The sequence below is a fragment of the Heptranchias perlo genome, chromosome 24, assembly GCF_035084215.1.
Source record: "Heptranchias perlo isolate sHepPer1 chromosome 24, sHepPer1.hap1, whole genome shotgun sequence".
NCBI classification, from domain to species: Eukaryota; Metazoa; Chordata; class Chondrichthyes; order Hexanchiformes; family Hexanchidae; genus Heptranchias; species Heptranchias perlo.
This window is the reverse complement of record NC_090348.1, coordinates 2,768,835-2,792,278: the sequence shown is the minus strand read 5'-3', so window position 1 is coordinate 2,792,278 and position 23,444 is coordinate 2,768,835. Positions and strand designations below refer to the sequence as shown.

At 46.4% G+C, this 23,444-nt stretch overlaps 1 protein-coding gene across 1 annotated transcript in view; it reads left to right on the top strand.

Annotated features, from left to right (window-relative positions):
- Positions 1-33: 33 nt before the first annotated feature.
- Positions 34-23,444, top strand: part of nedd1 (NEDD1 gamma-tubulin ring complex targeting factor) — a 46,384-nt gene continuing 22,973 nt past the window's right edge. The window contains exons 1-10 of the mRNA XM_068004602.1: positions 34-399; positions 6,291-6,436; positions 7,257-7,349; positions 7,522-7,638; positions 9,473-9,613; positions 12,521-12,750; positions 16,712-16,913; positions 20,063-20,276; positions 21,979-22,122; positions 22,226-22,273. Of these exons, the coding sequence (XP_067860703.1) occupies positions 6,299-6,436; positions 7,257-7,349; positions 7,522-7,638; positions 9,473-9,613; positions 12,521-12,750; positions 16,712-16,913; positions 20,063-20,276; positions 21,979-22,122; positions 22,226-22,273 (1,327 nt within the window). The 5' untranslated portion in view covers positions 34-399; positions 6,291-6,298. The remainder of the gene's footprint in view (positions 400-6,290; positions 6,437-7,256; positions 7,350-7,521; positions 7,639-9,472; positions 9,614-12,520; positions 12,751-16,711; positions 16,914-20,062; positions 20,277-21,978; positions 22,123-22,225; positions 22,274-23,444) is intronic.

Genomic DNA, 23,444 nt, shown 5'->3' with positions numbered 1-23,444 from the left:
TGGTGGCGTAGGGTGCGCGCGCAGTGAGGGGCGGGTGGATGGTTGGCGGGCGGCGGGGAAGCCGCTCAGCGAGTGACAGGAACCGGTTGGGTGACCCAGAGAGAAGCAGGCCCGGGCCAGGCTTCTGATCAGCGGCTGAGAGCCTGACCTTTATCGGCGGGGGAGGTCTGGTGGAGCCCCGTTCTCGGGAGGGGCGGGAGAGTCCGTGCTGAGGCCTCTGAGACGGGACCCCTACCCGGAGGCCCACCGGCTCACCCGGCTCCTCCCTGCACTCAGGCCCCCGGCTGCATTAGGGCCCGTGTGCCGACCTGCCCCCCGCCCCCGGAGATAGCGGGCCGAAGGCCGCTTGCTGCACGGAGCCGGGCGAGGGCCGCAGTCGATGGTCCCGGACCCCCGCGGGTAAGAGCGCGCCCGTTCATTTATTATAAAAACCTGCCCATCTCTGGTAAAAGCCCACATCATCTTGTTGTGCGGGAGCCTGTGGCTCACTTCATCATTTAACTCCAGAATGTGGAGTACTTGGTTAATTAGACAGACTCGCATTTCTTTACAGCCAGTGTCCGACTTTAGAAGTGTCCACACTTGTAATGCGGGAATTTGTGCACAGCAAGGTCCCACAGACAGCAATGTGATAATGACCAGGTCATCTGTTGTTTGTGATGGTCGAGGGGTAAATATTGGCCAGGATACCGGAGAGAACTCCCTGCTCTTCCAAATGGATCTTTTACATCCACCTCAGAGGGCAGACGGGTCTTGGTTTAACGTCTCATCCAAAGGACAGCATCCCTGACAGTGCAGCACTCCCTCAGTCCTGTACTGTACTGTCAGCCTGGATTATGTGCTCAAGTCTTGAGTGGGACTTGAACCCATGACCTTCTGACTCAGAGGCGAGTGAAGGGTTAAAATTACAATTTTAGTTTCCTCAACTAATCACAAAGCATTCTGTGTTATTGTGAGATTTTTATGGCAGGTATAGCTCTTGAAAGTTTTTGTAAGTTTAGAAAGCTGTAATACTGTGAAGACAAAATGCAAAATCAATTAAGTTATAACCAGGTTAGCCACAGCTCCCACAGGAATCTGCCTGTTGGCACTCGTAGGCCAACCATCTCATCTTTGGCATTCCATGTGTCCTTTTCCTATTACCTTCTGGCAATACCCCAAGGTGCCTCTCAGATGTGTGAAGAGAACAGATACTGATCTAAAGGAGAGGTTTGGGTGACTAGGAGCCTGATCAAAGAAGTGGGTTTAATGGAGGGCCTTAAAGAAGGTGGGGAAACTGAGGGCTATGTTTTGGGAGTGGGAGTGGGGGGGGAAGGGAGAAGATGTAGAGAATGAGTTCCTGAGAATGGGACCTCGGTGACTGAGAGTGCAGCTGCTAATGGTGAATCGGTGTGATGGGTGAGTGTGACTGGACGCAGAATAGGATTCGGGCAGCAGAGATTTGGGTAAGTTCATGTTCGTGGAGGATGGGAGATTGGTCACGAGCACGTTGCAAAATGGCTGAGCGAGAGAGGGAGTTAGAAGTAGGTGTCCCGTTGGGGTGGGGGGGGGGAGGAGGAGTAGGTGTCCCGTGGGGTGGGGGGAAGGTAGTAGGTGTCCCGTGGGGTGGGGGGAGGGTAGTAGGTGTCCCGAGGGGGGGGGGGGGGGGGGAGGAGGAGTAGGTGTCCCGTGGGGTGGGGGGAGGGTAGTAGGTGTCCCGTGGGGTGGGGGGAGGGTAGTAGGTGTCCCGAGGGGGGGGGGGGTGGGAGAGTAGTAGGTGTCCCGTGGGGGGGGGGGGGGGGGGGAGAGTGGTAGGTGTCCCGTGGGGGGGGGGGGGGGGGAGAGTAGTAGGTGTCCCGTGGGGGGAGGGGGGGAGAGTAGTAGGTGTCCCGTGGGGGGGGGGGGGGGGGGGGAGTAGTAGGTGTCCCGTGGGGGGGGGGGGGGGGGGAGTAGTAGGTGTCCCGTGGGGGGGGGGGGGGGGGGGGAGTAGTAGGTGTAGGTGTCCCGTGGGGGGGGAGTAGTAGGTGTCCCGTGGGGGGGGGGGGAGTAGTAGGTGTCCCGTGGGGGGGGGGGGGGGAGTAGTAGGTGTCCCGTGGGGGGGGGGGGGGGGGGGAGTAGTAGGTGTCCCGTGGGGGGGGGGGGGGGGGGGAGTAGTAGGTGTCCCGTGGGGGGGGGGGGGGGGGGGGGAGTAGTAGGTGTCCCGTGGGGGGGGGGGGGGGGGGGGAGTAGTAGGTGTCCCGTGGGGGGGGGGGGGGGGGGGGAGTAGTAGGTGTCCCGTGGGGGGGGGGGGGGGGGGAGTAGTAGGTGTCCCGTGGGGGGGGGGGGGGGGGAGTAGTAGGTGTCCCGTGGGGGGGGGGGGGGGGGAGTAGTAGGTGTCCCGTGGGGGGGGGGGGGGGGGGGAGTAGTAGGTGTCCCGTGGGGGGGGGGGGGGGAGTAGTAGGTGTCCCGTGGGGGGGGGGGGGGGAGTAGTAGGTGTCCCGTGGGGGGGGGGGGGAGAGTAGTAGGAATCCCGTGGGGGGGGGGGAGAGAGAGTAGTAGGTGTCCCGTGGGGGGGGGGGGGGGGAGAGAGAGTAGTAGGTGTCCCGTGGGGGGGGGGGGGGGTGGGGGGGGAGAGTAGTAGGTGTCCCGTGGGGGGGGGGGAGAGTAGTAGGTGTCCCGTGGGGGGGGGGGGAGAGTAGTAGGTGTCCCGTGGGGGGGGGGGGGGGGGGGGGGAGAGGAGAGTAGTAGGTGTCCCGTGGGGGGGGGGGGGGGGGGGAGAGTAGTAGGTGTCCCGTGGGGGGGAGAGTAGTAGGTGTTTTGTGGGGGGGGGGGGGAGAGAGTAGTAGGTGTCCCGTGGGGGGGGGGGGGGGGGGAGAGTAGTAGGTGTCCCGTGGGGGGGAGAGTAGTAGGTGTCCCGTGGGGGGGAGAGTAGTAGGTGTCCCGTGGGGGGGAGAGTAGTAGGTGTCCCGTGGGGGGGGGGGGGAGAGTAGTAGGTGTCCCGTGGGGGGGGGGGGGGGGAGAGTAGTAGGTGTCCCGTGGGGGGGGGGGGGGGGGAGAGTAGTAGGTGTCCCGTGGGGGGGGGGGGGGGAGAGTAGTAGGTGTCCCGTGGGGGGGGGGGGGGGGGAGAGTAGTAGGTGTCCCGTGGGGGGGGGGGGGGTGGGGGGGGGAGAGTAGTAGGTGTCCCGTGGGGGGGGGGGGGGGGGGGGGGAGTAGTAGGTGTCCCGTGGGGGGGGGAGAGTAGTAGGTGTCCCGTGGGGGGGGGGGGGAGAGTAGTAGGTGTCCCGTGGGGGGGGGGGTGGGGAGAGTAGTAGGTGTCCCGTGGGGGGGGGGGGGGGGGGGAGAGTAGTAGGTGTCCCGTGGGGGGGGGGGGGGGGAGAGTAGTAGGTGTCCCGTGGGGGGGGGGGGGGGGGGAGGGAGAGTAGTAGGTGTCCCGTGGGGGGGGGGGGGGGGGGGAGAGTAGTAGGTGTCCCGTGGGGGGGGGGGGGGGGGGAGAGTAGTAGGTGTCCCGTGGGGGGGGGGGGGGGGAGAGTAGTAGGTGTCCCGTGGGGGGGGGGGGGGGGGGGGAGGGAGAGTAGTAGGTGTCCCGTGGGGGGGGGGGGGGGGGGAGAGTAGTAGGTGTCCCGTGGGGGGGGGGGGGGGGGGGAGAGAGTAGTAGGTGTCCCGGGGGGGGGGGAGAGAGTAGTAGGTGTCCCGTGGGGGGGGGGGGGGGGGGGGGGAGAGAGTAGTAGGTGTCCCGTGGGGGGGGGGGGGAGAGTAGTAGGTGTCCCGTGGGGGGGGGGGGGGGGGGGGGAGAGAGTAGTAGGTGTCCCATGGGGGGGGGGGGGAGAGTAGTAGGTGTCCCGTGGGGGGGGGGGGGAGAGTAGTAGGTGTCCCGTGGGGGGGGGGGGGGGGGGGGGAGAGAGTAGTAGGTGTCCCGTGGGGGGGGGGGGGGGGGGGGGAGAGTAGTAGGTGTCCCGTGGGGGGGGGGGGGGGGGAGAGTAGTAGGTGTCCCGTGGGGGGGGGGGGGGGGGGGGAGAGTAGTAGGTGTCCCGTGGGGGGGGGGGGGGAGAGTAGTAGGTGTCCCGTGGGGGGGGGGGGAGAGTAGTAGGTGTCCCGTGGGGGGGGGGGGGGAGAGTAGTAGGTGTCCCGTGGGGGGGGGAGAGTAGTAGGTGTCCCGTGGGGGGGGGGGGGGGGGGGGGAGAGTAGTAGGGTGTCCCGTGGGGGGGGGAGAGTAGTAGGTGTCCCGTGGGGGGGGGGGGGGGGGGAGGGAGAGTAGTAGGTGTCCCGTGGGGGGGGGGGGGAGAGAGTAGTAGGTGTCCCGTGGGGGGGGGGGGGGGGGAGAGTAGTAGGTGTCCCGTGGGGGGGGGGGGGGGAAAGAGTAGTAGGTGTCCCGTGGGGGGGGGGGGGAAGAGTAGTAGGTGTCCCGTGGTGGGGGGGGGGGGGGGAGAGTAGTAGGTGTCCCGTGGGGTGGGGAGAGTAGTAGGTGTCCCGTGGGGTGGGGAGAGTAGTAGGTGTCCCGTGGGGTGGGGAGAGTAGTAGGTGTCCCATGGGGGGGGGGGGTGGTGGGGAGAGTAGTAGGTGTCCCGTGGGGGGGGGGGGGGGGGGGGAGAGTAGTAGGTGTCCCGGGGGGTGGGGGGGGTGGGGGGGGTGGGGGGCGGAAGTTGGTGTCCCGATGTGGGGAGAGGGAGGGGTGTCCCGATGGGGGGGTGAAATGTCTGTGTCATGTCGATAGACCACAGAGAGTACTGGGCACAGTTCTGGTCTCCACATTATAAAATGTATATCGAGGCATTGGAGAAGGTGCAGGGGTGAGGGGAACTGAGGGGTGACCTGATAGAGGTCTTTAAGATTATGAGAGGGTTTGATAGGGTGGACGAAGAGAAGACGTTTCCATTTGTGGGAGAGTCCAAAACTAGAGGCCATAAATATAAGATAGTCACTAATAAACCCAATAGGGAATTCAGGAGAAACTTCTTTACCCAGAAAGTGGTGAGAATGTGGAACTCACTCCCACAAGGAGTAGTTGAGGTGAATAACATGGATACATTTCAGGGGAAGCTGAATAAACACGAGGGGGAAGGGAATAGAAGGATACGCTGATAGGGTGAGATGAATTAGGGAGGGAGGAGGCTCGTGTGGAGCATTAACACCGGTATAGACCAGTTGGACTGAATGGATAGTTTCTGTGCTGCATGTTCTCTGTAGATAGCATGTTCCTTGTCAGTGCCTGTTACTGCACACTGCTCCTTCACCGTTCACAGATGGCGGCTGCTGCTGCTGCACTAAGCCTGTTGCCTGGTAGTATCCACTGCGAACATGTGCCTATTTCCTCCCTGATCCTGGACCACTCTCCTCCCCCTGCTTTACTGCAATTTGTTTGTCCCTCCCTGTGACAAAGGAACTCCTGCATACAGCTCATTTCTGTCAATGCTGTTGTGATACTTGAGAGCCTTCCCATTTGTTAAACTCATTAATTCCAGTTCTAAGCTGGAATTAAATACTTTTTGATTTCAGCTTAAATGTACAATATTGAGGCTTAATAAATAAAGATGAGCTTTTTCTCTCCCTTTTATTCCTGCTGGTTATTGCACCCTAGGATGCAATAAATGCAAACGATTAATCAGTTCAAGTGCTCTTACCTCTGAGTCACCAGGTTGTGGCTCCAAGTCTCCAGAGACTTAAGCACATAATCCAGGCTAACACTCCAGTGCCGTATTAAGGGAGTGCTGCACTGTCGGAGGTGCTGTCTTTTGGATGAGACATTAAACCAAGGTCCGTCTGCCCTCTCAGGTGGATGTAAAAGATCCCATGGCCACTGTTTCGCTGAAGAGCAGGGGAGTTCTCCCCAGTGTTCTGACCAATACTTATCCCTGAGCCAACATCCCTAACAGATTATCTGGTCATTATCACATTTCTGTTTGTGGGATCTTGCTGTGTGCAAATTAGCTGATGCGTTTCCTACATTACAAAAGTGGCTACACTTCAATAGTACTTAATTGGCAGTGAAGCTTTGGGATGTCCTGAGGCTGTGAAAGGTGCTATAGAAATGCAAGCCTATCGTCTTCTACCAATTCATGTCGACTGTAAAGTGCATTGGGATGTTTTAAAGGTGCTATATAAATGCAAATTGTTACCTGCTTAATCTATCAATGGCAATATATGTGTATACCTGAAAAGCTGACTATTATAAACTGTGCATGTTTAAATTATGCATGTGTGTTATCTTTCTTTCCATTTATTTATATTCAGACCCAGTACCCATTCAGTTTTTGGGAAACTGCTGTATGTTTAACCAAGAGCTTTACTTTGGTAGCTGTCATATTTCACGTGTATCCCATGTTTACAATTTTCAGGATATACCATGCAGGATAGCATCAAATTAGCCTCATGTGGGGATGACATTAAAATCTGGGATTCAGTTTCCATGACAGTGGTGGAACAATTTAACCCTCACAAGAAACCCTATGAAGTAACTTCTGTTTCCTGGACTGTTGATAATATCCTTTGGGGCTTGTTGCTGCCAGTAACGACTGCATTTTTGTGAATCTAATCAAATGCAAAATGTAATCAGTTGTCATTATTAGAATGTTATGGTAATTGACCTTAAAATATGTTAACAGGACCCCAATTTGTTGAACTACTGGAGGGAAAAGTTTTGCTCTGAGGTTTGCAATGCGAGGTTTTTAAGTAAGCAGGGAGGAATAATGTTTTTTTATTTACAATGATATACATGTGATGGTCAGCTCCCAGGTTTCCCATTGTCCTGCTTGAATTTCAAGTCTCTTTCTGGTCTCTGCATTTTATTTCCAATCTCTGAATTTTTGCTGTTCTGTTTTCCTCCTTCCATCCTTCCCTTTCAGACCACTTTACATCTCAGCTGGATTTCTTCCTCCTACTGCTCTCTCGTGGTCTCTACTACTAGTTCAATCTAATTAAAGGATAATGCTTCCATGATTGCCAACTAATTCCCTTGTATATCTTTATGGAATGTGTTCAAATTCTTCCTAAATTAAAAAAAAACTTATCTTATTCAGCGCTTGCTTTAAACTTCTTTGCTTAAAATAGACCAGAAACGTAATAATGAATAAAATGGACTCAGTAGAATTTTTTGCTTGAACACTGAACATTTTTTAGCCTGGGTTTAACTCTAATAAAGACTGATAACTTTTTGTCTTCAATTTTTGAGTGCCATTGAATATTCAAGTTTCAGCTTCGTTTACAAAGCGTTTTGTTTCTCGAATAGTAATAATTTGGCTCTAGTAGTGAGGCAAAATAGCTTAATTTCTTAAAAGCAATCATTTGCCTTAATTCTTCCACATCAGTGTTTGGTGAGCTCATCTAGCAGTGGTGATAAAATAGTGCTGTCATCCTGCAGATCTACTCCGGTTCCTATAAAAGATCTTGCCGAAGGGGTAGGTAACTTTTTAATATCATTTAAAACTTGTAAAAATAAATAAATAAATCGATGGAGGGTGGCTATGAAGTTTGGGGAAATTCTTTATAACTAATGTTAATTTAGTTAAAATGTCTTCTGTTTAATGTGTTTTAGTGAGTCTGTTTTGATCAATTATTTTTGTTCCACAGAAAAAACAGACATGTATCAGTCTGAATTCCACTTCCAAGTGTATTGTAAGTGGAGGCCTTGATAACACGGTCAATATCTGGGATATAAAGTCGAAGAGACCTCATAGGACTCTGAAGGTATTCTGTCCGTTTGCTGTGCCATGACTGATATATCACAGGTTCATGCTCATAATTCCCCACATGGAGATTTCCCAATCTCAGCCTTTATTGTGCTCCTCCAAAGCGATCTCCTGTCTCACAGGGGGGCCTTTGGCAGAACTTAAGGGCAGTTTGTCAGCTTGTGCCCTCACCCTGGGAGTAGTATGTGGGTCAAGAGGACCTGAAAGAAAGCAGATTGTTTTGATGGCAGGAAGCCAAGAAGATCTTGCAGTTTACTCCCGAGGTAGGCAATATAGCTACCGGGTAACAATATAAAAACAGGGTACGGTAGTGTAGTGGTTGTTACTGGACTAGTAATTCAGAGGCCTGCATTAATAATCCAGGGAACATAAATTCAAATCCCACTATGGCAGTTTGAGAATTTGAATTTAGTTCTAAAAATCTGGAAATCAAAAATAATCTGGTCTCAGTAAAAGTTATAAACAATTTTACAACACCAAGTTATAGTCCAGTAAAAGTGACCATGAAGCTGTTGGATTGTTGTAAAAACCCAACTGGTTCACTAATGTCCTTTAGGGAAGGAAACCTGCCGTCCTTACCCGGTCTGGCCTGTATGTGGCTCCAATCGCGTATGAGTTCCTCCCCCAATTAAGATGTTGACTCTTAACTGCCCTCTGAAGTGTCCGAGCAAGCTACTCAGTCGGGGCTACGAGAGATGGGCAATAAATGCCGGTTTGCCAGTGACTCCCACATCCCAAGAATTTTTAAAAATACCACGTAACACTATAAACCCTTTATCATAATCCCTGAGCATTTGAGTGAAGAATTTCAAATTGGACATTTTTGGCTTGCAGGAGCCAAGTGCACACTTGTGCTTTTTATACACTCTAAAGTATATCTTAATTATTCTGTGCTTCAGCTACAGACGACAAAAGACAAATGCATTGAGTATTGTAACTATCATTTTGATTGAAAACTGGTTTTATATTGTATGCCTAGAATGTATTTTTTGTAGCATCTTTCATTCCTTTCCTTTTTTGACAGTTATATGCTGCTTTTAGTGTGAAAGTTTAATTGCAACACCAAAAATTGAGATTACTTAAAATTCCTTAGGATCAAATACATGGGCAAGTTGTTTAATTCAACTAAGATGAGCCGAAGTGTGGTGTGTTCTTTATTTTGTATTATACAAAGATAAGTTACTGATTTACTAAATGAGGCTGATCTTAACAGTTGCTCTGTATGTTCTCTCCTGGCGAAATAAAGCAGCTTAATGATTTGCTTCATTCCTACCCTCCCCAAGTTTTTGCTTGCTCTGCCTTCAGAGAGATTGAAGAATTACACGTGTAAAAGACATGAATATCTGGTTCTGGTCACGGGGGATTTGGGGGGGGGTGGTGGGGTGGGGTAGTACTGTTAGAATCCTAGGTTATGCTGTTGTAGAAGTAGATATAGGGCAGTGTCAGTCACATCCCACTAAAGTAAGGTGCTCAGACTGCTTACAGGAGGAAATGACACCATGGATCGGGGTAGGTACACAACAGATCCGAATTTGTATCACCCCACCCAATTTCCCTAAGCATTGTAACCTTTACCTTTCAGTTCAGGTTAAGCGCTTTGGTGTTGGAGTGCCTCAAGGCATTCTGTACCTTTTAGGTCCCCTGGATTCCACTTCCAAACTGTGCGCTACTTTTATATTCTCCTAATTGTGGAGATTTAACAAATTAATATAACATTCCTAGTACTTTATCTTAGTGTTGCCTTCTTTATCTTTTCTATGTTTAATTTTGTTTTACAATTTGCATATCTAAAAACAGCTAATGGATACTAATCAACAATATGTGCATTGCAGGATCACAAGGAAGAAGTGAATAGTGTATGTTTCAATTGGAATGACTACCATATAGCTTCAGGTTCCCGCAGCGGTGATATTATTGTGCACAGTGTTACAACAAATATTTCCAGTACTCCATTTGGCCACGGTAAAACTCAGGTACCTACTTTCTTCAACCAATGCTTTGAAGTCTTTGAAGTTTTAAATTTTGTTTATGCTCTTTCCCTACTTTTGAAAACTGGCAGAATATTGGAGAAAATGAGAACCGAGAAGTCAGAGTAGTTTAGAGCTTGAGTATTTGATTCGGGAAGATATTAGGAATAACTTATTGGATGAATTGCCTGAAAGGGCGGTGAAAGCAGATTCAATAATAACTTTTCAAAAGGGAATTGGATAAATACTTGAAGGGAAAAAATTTACAGGGCTTTGGGGAAAGAGCAGGGGAATGGGACTAATTGGATAGCTCTTTCAAAGAGCTGGCACAGATATGATGGGCCAAATGGCCGCCTTCTGTACTGTATCATTCTATGATTCTGTAACTGAAAGTGATTAATATCTAAATTTGTTGTTTTTGTGTAACACTTGGTAATTGGTGTCTGTTTTAAAACGTTTAGCTAACATGCCAAGCCTAATTTCAAATGAGTACATCACGTTGCCTGTTGAGCAGAGTTTTCTCCACAGTTATACTTATCCAGGAACTCGCTTTCTAACCATGTGGCCATGTGGTGACATTCTTTCACCATCACTTAAATTTGCTCCTCTCAAGAGCAGTGGATTAGATACTGGCCTTTTATTTACTGGATCAAAGTTTAAATCCAACCCAAACCGCCTCGTTGAAAATCTCCTATGTCTGCTGGCTGTCCGCATCCTACACATTTTTGCATAAATAAGAGGTAACTTTACTTCACCAGTTTTTATTTGATAGGATCAGTTTATGCTAAAGTCGGTAATGAAACACAGAAGTATATCCTGCATTTGTTTATTTTCAGGTATTATATTTGTAATACGAGGGTAAAACTTTAATAAAATGATTTATCATACTATCATAATAGGTACAGCACAGAAGGAGGCTATGTGGCCCATTGTGCCTGTGCCAGCTCTTTGAATCCAATTAGTCCCACTCCCCTGCTCTTTCTCCATAGCCCTGTAAATTTTTTCAACTTCAAGTATTTATCCAATTCCCTTTTGAAAGTTACTATTGAATCTGCTTCCACCACCCTTTCAGGCAGTGCATTCCAGATCATTGCAACTCGCTGCGTAAAAAAATGTTTCCTTTGCCGATCACCTTAAATCTGTGTCCTCTGGTTACTGACCCTTCTGCCACTGGAAACAGTTTCTTATTTATTCTGTCAAAACCGTTCATGATCTTGAACACCTCTATCAAACCTCCCCTTAACTTTGGACTCAACTAAACAATAATACAAACATGACTATCTCCCAGAATGTAATAGCTGCCAGGAAAAATCAGCATTAAAGATTTCCCCAAGTTGGCAGTGTCCACTAAATGAACACCACATAATTCAGGACAATAATGTCCTCAGGAGAAGAACCTCAGCTTCTCCAGTCTCTCCACATAACTGAAGTCCCTCATCCCTGGTACCATTCTAGTAAATCTCTTCTGCACCTTCACTAAAGCCTTGACATCCTTCCTAAAGTGTGGTGCCCAGAATTGAACACAATACTCCAGCTGGGGTCCAACCAGTGTTTTATAAAGGTTTAGAATAATTTCCTTGCTTTTGTACTTCTCAAGGGCAGTTAGGGATGGGCAATAAATGCTGGCCTTGCCAGTGATGCCCACATCCCGTAAATGAATAAAAAAAATCTATATGCTTTTTTAACAGCTGTGTCAACTTGTCCTGCCACCTTCAAAGATTTGTGTATGTTCACCCCCAGGTCTCTCTCTTCCTGCACCCCCTTTAAAATTGTACCATTTAGTTTATATTGCCTCTCCTCATTCTTCCTACCAAAATGTATCACTTCACACTTCGTTAAATTTCATCTGCCATGTGTCTGTCCATTTCACCAGTCTGTCTATGTCCTCTTGAAGTCTGTTATTATCCTCCACATTGTTTACTACATTTGAGTTTCGTGTCATCTGCAAACTTTGAAATTATACCCTCTGTACCCAAGTCCAGGTCATTAATATATATCAAAAAGAGCAGTGGTCCTAATACTGACTCCTGGGGAACACCACAGTATACTTCCCTCCAGTCTGAAAAACAACCGTTCACCACTACTCTTTCTTGTTTCCACCTTTGCCTTGTCGCTGAATCCACTGGCATGTCTTTACAAATTTTGTTAGGGGGAGGAAGGAGAGGGGGGACTTTCCTGATTATTGTCCTGAATTATGTTGTGTTCATTTAGTGGACACTGCCAACTTGGGGAAGTCTTTAATGCTGATTTTTTCCTGGCAGCTATTACATTCTGGGAGATAGTCATGTTTGTGTTATTGTTTAGTTGAGTCCAGAAATTAAACATTGTGTAATCAAATACGGAAATGTATTCCACTAACTTGACCCCCCTCGTCTCCCCGCCCTTATGAATAAATAAAATAGCAGAGAAAAGATCTACATTAACTAGAAGTACAAATAGCCAGTTCCATTTCAGTTAATGGGCACCAGTTTCATCATTTTATTGCTCCCAACAAAATGTTTTTTTAAATATCGATACGTTGATCTGTCAACAAGTTGGAACTGTTGATTGTTGCTATACGTGGTTTTATACAAACCACTTCAAAAAGACTAAACACACTTGAGACACTTTTTTTTAGCACTCCAATTAAAAACTGGTTATGTAGTGCTGAACATTTATTAGACTAGTATGACGATATATTTAACATAAGATGTTTTCTTTTCAAATCAAATCGACTTTAAGCAGTTTTCTTTATCCCAACAAAATAATTTAATTTGTGAACTCTGTCAGTTGTTAATGTTAGAAAATTATGTAAAATTATTTTTTTCAAGTTGGCTACAAAAAATCTCTCATTCTGTTTCTCCCTCCTCGCCATCTCCTTCCACAGCTGCACATTTAAAGTATTTCTGCTTGATTTTATCTTTCCTTTTTTAGCCAGTGCAAGACCTAAAGTATTCTGCCTTTAAGAAAGCTTTACTGGGAAGTGTTCATGACAGTGGGACTGTAACTCTTTGGGATGTTAATACACAGCAACCTCACTATACCATTGAAAATGCTCACAAGGCTCCAGCTTCTGGACTGTGCTTTTCACCAGTAAATGACTTGTTGTTTGCCACGGTTGGTTTGGATAAAAAGATCAATTGCTATGATTCATCCAGCAAGATGTGAGTATGTTTTGGGATGTTTGGCTGTCAATTGAGATTATGTAATGTAACTATGTGAAGTGAAATGATCATAAAGCACTATGGGTGAGAAGCCATAATGACTGTTGTCAAATGTAGACAAGTCTTTAGGTGGAATTACCTGGTCTTATGACATGGGGCATTCAACCATTTTTCAAATTGCTAATAGATGATAGGCAGGAGCTCATGGGAACTCTGAGTCTCTCATCTGGCAATATCTGTTGGTAGAAGAGAATTGTTGGCACATCACACTGTGAAGTGTTGCAGGTACCAAATTTAGAATCAAAACTCTGCCCATATCCTAGCTCGCACCAAGCCCTGTTCACTCCAATTAAAATTAAAAGTGCTGAATGTATAATGAACATTTATTAGACTAGTATGACGATATATTTAACATAAGATGTTTTCTTTTCAAATCAAATCGACTTTAAGCAGTTTTCTTTATCCCAACAAAATAATTTAATTTGTGAACTCTGTCAGTTGTTAATGTTAGAAAATTATGTAAAATTATTTTTTTCACTTGTGCTCACTGACCTACATTGGCTCCCGATCTGGCAATACCTCAGTTTAAAAATTCTCTTCCTTTGTTTTCAGATCTCTCCGTGGCCTCGCCCCTCCCTATCTTTGTAACCTCCTCTGGCCCTACAATCCTCCAAGATTTCTGCGCTCCTCCAATTCTGGCCTCTTGTGCAAGCCTGATTTCCTTCACTCCACCATTGGTGGCCATGCCTTCAGTTGACTAGGCCATAAGCTCTGGAATTCCCTCCCTAAACCTCTCCTCCTCCTCCTCTCTAGCCCCCTCTCCTAAGACACTCCATAAAACCTGCCTCTTTGACCAAGCTTTTGGTCACCTGTCCTAATATCTCTAAGTCGCTCGGTGTCAAATTTGTCTGAATACGCTCCTGTGAAGCGCCTTGGGACATTCTACTACGTCATAGGTGCTATATAAATACAAGTTGTTTTTCCATTTGGCGTTGTGTACCTTTGTGCCTTCAAAGAAGACCATTTCCAGAGTAAACATAATGATGATGATCTACTGCTGCAACCCCCTAGACGTTGCAGGCCGGCTGATTGTTTGAAGAGCTGTGCACTCAACCTGTGGACACTTTGCCAGATCTGCTTCGTCAGTTGTGTCAGTATATCCTCCCTGGATGAGATACAGCCACTTCATTTTTAAAAAAAAGGCAAACTTGGATAAAGTGACTACTTCAAGTAGTTATACACAGATCAGATGTTAATGCAGGTCACAAGATCCATTTTCCTTTTTGTGCAACTCTCATCTTTTTAGATTATTTACTTTGCTCCCCAGATGGTCTCCTTTGCTCACCATAAACCATCTCTAGTTGTCTGGGTGTAGGAGTAAGGGAGAATGCAGCTAGCTTTCAGGCTACCTCTACTACTAGTTGGCTGGAAGGTACACAAGAATTTACTTTTTTCTGACAGCGGAAGCACCTGCCTCTATTTTGTACTTCCTCCCGGTTACGTGGCTAAGAACGGCAACCTAGTGATGAACTTATGCCCTACCACTGTTGGTAGGGTTGCCCTCTTTTAAATTATCCTTGATGTACTAAATACATTTCCACCTACCATTCTGTCATTTTATATTCATATGTAAAACATATCTCCTCTGCCCAGAACCGACAGGTTCCTTTTTTTTTCCCCTCTGAAATTTCACATACCATTATGATTTCTTCTGAGCTTCATACGAAACTAACCCAATCTCCTGTAGCATTGCTCACAGAGTCAGAGGTTCTGCTTTTGCAAAAGCGGTTACACATCTGAGGGAATTTGGAAAGAAAGTTTATAAAAGGTCACCCCAAAGACAAAAGTGTCTTTGGATTGTTTCCTGGAAAATAAATATTTTCTTTAGTTTAGGTAGATAAATTAATTTCCTAACATACTACACTTGTAAATAAATTGCTGCATGTAATATGGGGGAGTGGCTTTTGCCTTTACTGTCCATCTGTTTAGGGTGTGACTTTTTATAGCAAAAGCCAAGAAATATATCAAACTGTATCTGGTTTGGATATTTCCTTCTGTGGCAAATATCTCTGCAATAGTACTTTATGTATTTAGGCAGAAACTTTTGGTGAAACATTTTAAATGCAGCACTTATTCACAACATTCTTTCAAACTTGAATAATGGTACTGTCCTTCCAGAAGTTGTCACTATTTATACTAAGGCCTGAAAAAAAAACATAGTTCACATAAACATCAGTAAAGGATACAACTGTTTGAACCATTTAGAATACATTACAAAAAATGAAGACCTGCTCCCACTCCTTCACCACTCGTTTTTTCCACCCATGTCTTCAATTCTTATTGTGCGTAGTTGTAGGACATCAACTAGTACTTTTTTTGTGTATATATGCACGCACGCGCACACACACACGCTAATTTTGGGTAATGCAGAAATGGTGGGCTTGCAAACAGGGTCAGTCTGGCCCACTGAGAAGGGTCAGTCTGGCCGCTAATCGTAAACCTTGCTATGCACAGTTGTTGTCTGGGAGCTATGCTAATCTGAATCTCTTCAGCCAACAGTGATGTGTCTGGGAACCTGCATGAACAAGGCCCTGGCTTCTGTCACAGGCACAGGCCTCTTTACAGAAAACATTCCTTACTTAAGGAAGGATATACTTGCCCTGGAGGTGGTGCAGCGAAAGTTCACTAAATTAATTCCTGGGATGAGAGGGTTAGAACCATAGAAAAGATACAGCACAGAAGGGGGCCATTCGGCCCATCGTGTCCACGCCGGCTCGAAGAACAACCTGGTGCCCATTCTAATCCCACCTTCCAGCACCTGGTCCGTAGCCCTGCAGCTTACAGCACTTTAGGTTCAGGTCCAGGTACTTTTAAAAAGAGTTGAGGGTCCCTGCCTCTACCACCTATGTCTTATAAGAAGAGATTGAGTAGAATGGGCCTATACCCTCTGGAGTTTAGAAGAATGAGAGGTGATCTCATTGAAACATATACAATTCTTAGAGGGCTTGACAGGTTAGATGCTGAGAGGCTGTTTTCCTTGGCTGGAGAGTCTAGAACTAGAGGATATAGACTCGGGATAAGGGGTTGGCCATTTAGGACTGAGATGAGGAAAAATTTCTTCACTGTGAGAGGGTTGTGAATCTTTGGAATTCTCTACCCTAGAGGGCTGTGGATGCTCAGTCGTTGAGTATATTCAAGGCTGAGGTCGATAGATTTTTGGACACGAAGGGAATCAAGGGATATGGGGATCAGGTGGGAAAGTGGAGTTGAGGTCGAAGATCAGCCATGTTGTAATTGAATACAATAGAGCAAGCTCGAGGGGCCTTATGGCCTACTCCTCCTATTTCTTATGTTCTTTTTAGCAGACCTACCTAACAGCACTGTGGGAGAACCTTCACCACATGGATTGCAGCGGTTCAAGAAGGTGGCTCACCACCACCTTCTCAAGGGCAATTAGGGATGGGCAATAAATGATGGCCTTGCCAGCACTGCCCACATCCCATGAACGAATAAAAATAAAGAAATGGCACTGCATAGTTTAATCCTTTTTTGTAATTTTTAATTTGTTGCAATCCTTGCTTCTAATAAGTGGAGAATAGGATTTTCAGAAAATATATTGAGTGATTTGATTGGTTCACCTTTTTACTGATAGATGTTGGCCCATTTTGAACTGGTTTTATTTCTGCTGGTTGCTTGCTGCAGTTATGCTTCATTGCTCGTTAAATCAAATTTCATTTCATAAATCAGGTGCCAGCATAACTTAAAAATTTGAGTACAGACATGCAACACCCGAATTGTGATGACAAAATGCATTTTATATAGGTACAGTATAGAGCATTGAAAGTATGTTTTAGCAGAAAAAGTATTTAAAGAGGTATCCAATATACTATTATCTAGAAAACAACACTGACTAAGGAATTTAAATTAAAACTTTGTGGTCATCTTTTTCATTAAATTTCAGGCTATTACGAACTATTTCTGTTGAAGCTCCTTTGACTTCAATAGACTTTATGACTGACGGAGCAACTTTGGCTGTAGGATCCATCAGGGGCAAAATTTATGTGTATGATTTGCGAGTGACAACTTTGCCACTAAAAGTTGTCAGTGCCCACAAGAAATCCGTACGGTGCTTAAAGTTTCAGAACGGTTCTACACAATTCAAGGTAGGTGGACTGTGTATCTTACAGCATTGGAACCAGTCTTGTGTAATATCGTTTTAGTTTTGAATCCAAACATATTAAGGTGAAGAGGTACAGTACTGTCACTGTACTTCACATGCATCAAAACACTTGACGATCACCGAGTACAAGTTTATTTTATTTAATAAAAGATGTGGAAAATAAAGGCAGTTGAATAATTTGACGATCACTTGGGTAAAGTACTCCAGAATGAGTCAGCATTGAGATTAGATACATCACTTTATTTATTACATCTGAGTTTATCTCAGCAAAGATCTGTAAATATTACAACAACTTGCATTTATATAGCGCCTTTAACGTAGTAAATTGTCCCAAGGTGCTTCACAGCAGCATTTCCAAACTAGATTTGACACCGACCACATAGAGATATTAGGACAGGTGACCAAAAGCTTGGTCAAAGAGGTAAGATTTAAGGAGCGTCTTAAAGGGGGAGGGGGAGGGAGAGGTAGAGAGGCGGAGAGGTTTAGGGAGGGAATTCCAGAGCTTGTGGCCTAATCAGCTGAAGGCACGGCCACCAATGGTGGAGCGATGAAAATCGGGGATGTGCAAAAAGCAAGAATTGGAGGAACTCAGATCTCGGAGGGTTGTAGGGCTGGAGTAGGTTACAGCGATAGGGAGGGGTGAGGTCACGGAGGAATTTGTTAAAAGGATAAGAATTTAAAAATTGAGGCATTGCTGGACCCGGAGCCAATGTAGGTCAGTAAACGGGTGAATGGGACTTGATGCAAGTTAGGATACGGGCAGCAGAGTTTTGAATGAGCTCAAGTTTATGGAGAGTGGAAGATGGGAGGCTGGTCAGGAGAGTATTGGAATAGTCGAGTCTAGAGGTAACAAAGGCATGGAAGAGGGTTTCAGCAGCAGATGCACTGAGGCAGGGATGGAGGCAGACAATGTTACGGAGGTGGAAGTAGGCGGTCTTGGTGATGGAGAGGATATGGGGCGAGAAGCTCAGCTCGGGGTCAAATGGGATGCCATGGTTGCGAACGGCCTTGTTCAGCCTCAGTGGCCAGGGAGAGGGGTGGAGTCGGTGGCTAGGGAACAGAGTTTGTGGTGGGGACCACAGACAATGTCTTCAGTCTTCCCAATATTTAATTGGAGGAAATTTCTGATCATCCAGTACTGAATGTCAGACAGGTAGCGTGACAAATCAGAGACAGTGGAGGGGTCGAGGGAGGTGGTGGTGAGGTAGAGCTGGGTGTCGTTAGTGTACATGTGGAACCTGACGTGTTTTCAGATGTCACCGAGGGGCAGCATGTAGATGAGAAATAGGAGGGGGCCAAGGATAGATCCTTGGGGGAGTCCAGAGGTAACAGTGCGGGAGTGGGAAGAGAAACCATTGTAGGTGATTCTCTGTCCACGACTGGATAGATAAGAATAGAACCAGGCGAGGTCAGTCCCACCCAGCTGGACGACGGAAGAGAGGTATTGGAGGAGGAGGGTGTGGTCACACATGTCAAAGGCTGCAGACAGGTTGAGAAGGATGAGGAGGGATAGTTTACCACGTTCACAGTCATGGAGGATGTCATTTGTGACTTTGATAAGGGTCGTTTCAGTGCTCTGACAGGTACATGATTGGAGGGGTTCAAACATGGCTAAAGTACAGTTCCAAAGTTTTACCCGGCACCTCTTGCTTCAGACGAGAAACATTATTTCGTTCACGTTAAGAGGCTCAGCATTTTTAGATATAACATTTTAATTGCTTTGGTGGAAATATATTACAGAAAAAATGTTAACACATTGGGTTGTGGAATGATTCCTGTGATGAAGGATATCATCCAAAATGTCTTTTTCTTTTAGAAGCTAACTGACCTGTTGTTTTCTAGAATTTGTTTTTATTTCATTTTACCAGCATTCACAGTTTTTCTTCTGCAGTTTTCTTTGCTATGTTCTTCATCAGAGAAAGTTACAGCCCCTACTTCTATTGTCACTGCCCAGTCCAATATGGACCTGATTCTTGGTGACACCATGAGCAAGGTGTGAAGGAACCTGGCTGGTCTTGTCTGGCAGTTTATATTAACGAGTGCTTTTTGTGATGCTTTAATCTAACCTTAATACTGGGCCGCCAAGTTTCCCACTCCAAGTTTTCTGTAATTTTAGTGTAATTTGTTTGTAGATGGAATTTGAAGTAATAACGAAAATGTCCTATTTTTGGCATAGTCTTCCTTATTTTTAAAATGTAACTCAGATGGAGGGGAAGGTTAGTGCTGATCGTGACCTGGGAATTCCTGGGGTGGTGATACCCCTACCCGCCTTTGCCCAAGGCCACACCACGTCCCAAATTTCGGGCCCAGGGTCATCTGCATAGCTGTGGATGGTCGCTGTGAGGTAAGGATGCAGCAGCTGCCTGAGCCTGAACTGATCTGCCCTTCTAAGGCAGAGCGTAGTCCTCCGCAGGCCCTAATGGGACGAAGAACATAACTCTGGCTCCCACTGGAGCCACTCCGACTCGGGAAGGTAATCGATCCCCTCGGGTATTGATTACCATACACCTGTGAAGAATTGGGCCCTTTGGAGGGCCTCAAAGGAACTTGCCAGGTCTCAACTGGCATGGGCTTTCAAAAGTGGAAGGCTGGAAATTCCACCCTACTCACCCCTTTGACATGGGGATGGATGAAAGATCTCCTAAGGCCGTCTTCCCCCCCCCCCCCCCCCCACCTCCCCCCCCACCCACCCCAAATCCAGAATTTAAAGGTCCGGTCCAAATGGAGCGGAATCCTGGCAGAGCCGGGCTCCGACCATATTTCAGGCCCCCCTCTGGGGTAAAGTTTACGTCCTCCCCAGCACTAGGATTTTCAAGGCCCATGTCTCTCTTTTGTTAAATTACTTGGCCAGTCCGTTTGTACTTGGAGAATAAACCACTTTCAAAGAATCAGAGGATTACACTTACTGAGTTGTTGTCTGTTGTTTTAACTCTAATGTAACTTTAGATAACCCATTATTGTAGAAATCACTGGTGCTGTGGCACATTGTAGTGGGTCTTCCAATGACTGTTGCATGCAACCTTCTCTTAAAGCTGTGTTGCACAAGTCATGTATGAATAACATTTTCAGCCTTGTAATTGTCAATGGCAGGTTTGTTGCACTATTTTTAAATAGGCCTTTTCTCTCTCCTAGTCAAATGGGGGTAAAAGCTTAGCAAGCAAGACTTCGTCTTCATTGTCCACTGCAGCTACCAAGAGGGCTTCAGCTAAGGTGAACAGTGCTTCAAATAGTGGCAGTGCAAAAGAAACCCCAGATCTTACTGCATTGATGACATCCGCACCAGCTGTCAAAGTACCTCCTGCTGTTCCAGAAGAAAAAGGAGCTGAATCTGATCTGGATGCAAAAGGTAGGACCGTTTCTGTTTAAATTAAGTGGGCTAGAGCATACTGTGTGGATGAAAAGAATTATAATTGCATTAAGGGTATTTACAGCTCAAGGAGTATGCTAGCCTTGTTGCTTTGGTACTGGACTGGCAATCTATCAGGGCAAGCTGTGAAATTGAATTCAATTAAAAATAAATTGTCATTTGTGAGCTGGTACCAGAAAATGACTGAAAGCTGCCAGATTATCATAAATACAACTAGTTCACTTCAGGAAAAGAAACCTGCCATCCCTACCCAGTGTGGCGTGTGTTCAAATCTAACCAGAGCACATTATAAAACTCAATTCAATAAATCCGGCTAGCACCGCAAAAAAAGACCATGAAAGCTGCTGGATTGTCTAGTTCATTAACGTCCTTAAGGAAAGGCAACCTGTCCTTACCCACCATGGCATATATGTGACTCCAGTCCCACAGTATGTAAGTGACTCTTATTGCCCTCAGCGATACTAGGGATGGGTAATAAATACTGATTTGCCAGTGTTACCAACATCAAGATCAGATAAAAGAGCTGCGGAAATTTTGTTGCCTATATATACTTAACCTTAGCCATAAAGTTTTGATCCTAACATTGTAAGCGAATTTGAATCTGTCACCAAATGTTTGCAACAAGTCTTTTTATTGTGTGACAAGTCCTAATATTGTTCTATTCCAATAATAGTATAACAAAGAAACAATATTACCCTGTTCTCCTCATGGGTTCACGTCTGGGGCCTCTACAAGAATTTTTAAGAGTTTAAGCACACTGTCTTATGAGCCTGTCATGTACACTTGAGTGGGTTATCCATAGCTGCCTGTCTTTTATCTGACTTGTTCCAGACTATGGAATGCGTAGGCCTCCCTTATCAGTGTTCAAACCCTCTTTAAGCCTTGCTTTTCATCCTTGAAACAGACTGCTGTAAAAACAAGTTTAGAAGCATCCTTTGTTAGCTATACCACTCTGCCTTATGGGTAGTTCAATTTGACCATTTCTGTCTTTGTAGCTGTTTTTTATATGTTAATGCTTAATTTAATTTATATAAGTGTGAGCTAGTTATATGTAATAGAATGCCTAACTTAAAAGGTGAGTGGTTTATATGTTTTATATAGGAACAGGAGTAGGCCATTCAGCCCCTCGTGCCTTCTCCGCCATTTGATAAGATCATGGCTGATCTGTGATCTAACTCCATATACCTGCCTTTGGCCCATATCCCTTAATACCTTTGTTATTAAAACACCTACACTAAACATAAGTTTTATATACTAGAAAAATATGTAAAAAGCTTAATCTTACAACATTCTAAGTTCTGTGCATTAATCTATTAAAATTTAATCTAAGCAAAAGGGTTAATAATTAAACTGAGGATAATTTTCAAGGGAATGGCAGTGAACAGCATAAATGGGTTCAGGAAAGAAGTAGATGCATTTCTTCAGAGAAAAGAACTGAGGGATATTGTGAGAAGGAAAGTTGGAGAAGTTAGAATTTATCACAGGGTTATTGGGCTGAATGGCCTCTTCTGCTCCTACAACGTGTGTGTTTAAGGAACCTCTAATTTGTTGGGAATTATGATAACCGTATTCTTGGATAGATGCACCCATGATATTTTAAACAATGAAAAAGAAAATGGGACAAAATGTAATTTTAGCTTGCAAACAAAAACCTGCTTTGACATTTGTGCCTTGTTTCTAGGTTTATCACATAGCACCAGTTTAGACATCATTCCATCCAAAGAGACAGAGAGTGCAAAAAGAGCAGATAACAGTGGCAATTTTAAAAACCTTGATTGTGTGGGTAGAAACAGTTTTGGAGACGTGTTCTCACCAGTCAGAGACGGTAAGTTGATTTAAATTAGCATTCATTGGTATTTATTGAATTGTGCAAACGTTCATGAGCCTCATAACAATTAGTCATGATTAATTGTGGTTTGCCTTTATAGATGTTACAGGATTAAAGGCAAGTGAAGACTGTGTGGCAAGAGGAAATGGTATGATATGCTTAATTTAATGGCAATTAATTTAGTTGACTTATGTAAAGAAATCCATGAAAGGATTCGATGGTACAATAGGGTAATACTTTCATCTAAACGTTCCTTACAGTGCCTGAAGGGACCCCCACCAGCACTATTTAAAGAGGCCATGCAGGTGTTGCAGGCTAGTTGCTGGATTATTGCTTCTGGCTGCTGGTGGAGTAGGAATTGTTTTTTGAAGCTCCCTATTCTTGTTGAGTTCCTACGTTACTTTTGAGAGTGCTTTGGCAGGTATTGCCTTATGGATCGGAAAGTTACAACCCTGGTTGAACAACATTCCTGCCAACCATGGGCATTGAGCATGACTGGGAGTATGCAAAGAGGCCACGCGCAGCAGGTCACGTTGCGAGGAAACGGAGGACGAGGAGGCGCAGGGCACTGAGCAGGAGGCCTTACCCAATGAGGGCCTTCCGGGATCAATTCTCTTACCTCAACATGACCGAAAAGGATTACATCCGATGCCTGAGGTTTACTAAGGAAGCCGTCACTGAGATCTGTCAACTGGTGCAGCCACAACTGCAGCGCCAGAACAGGGCGAGGACAGCATTGCCTGTGGCTGTGAAGGCTGGATTTCTATGGTCATTTCAGGCCTCTGCTGGCGATATGTGCAACATCTCGCAGTATGCAGTGCACTGCCGCATAAGGGAGGTCACAGACCCACTGTACCACATGAGGAACCGATTCATCACCTTCCTTCTCAAGAGACAATCAGAACGAGTGAGCACGGGGTTCGCCTGCATTGCTGGCTTCCCCATGGTTCAGGGTGCCATTGACTGCATGCATATTGCCCTGCGTGCCCCGCACATCAACTCGGCCGTCTTCGTCAACCGAAAGGGCTTCCACTCCCTCAACGTGCAGCTAGTGTGCGACCACACGCATCGCATCATGGAGGTCGATGCCCGCTACCCTGGGAGTAGCCACGACGCCTTCGTCATGCGGCAGTCCAACGTGCCAGCTATCTTTCACCCGACTCGGCAAGTCAAAGGCTGGCTACTGGGCGACAAGGGCTATTCCCTCACGACGTGGCTCATGACACCGGTGAGGAACCCACGCACACGTGCACAGAAGGCCTATAATGAGAGCCATGCTGTCACACGCAACATCGTGGAGCACACCATAGGCCTCCTCA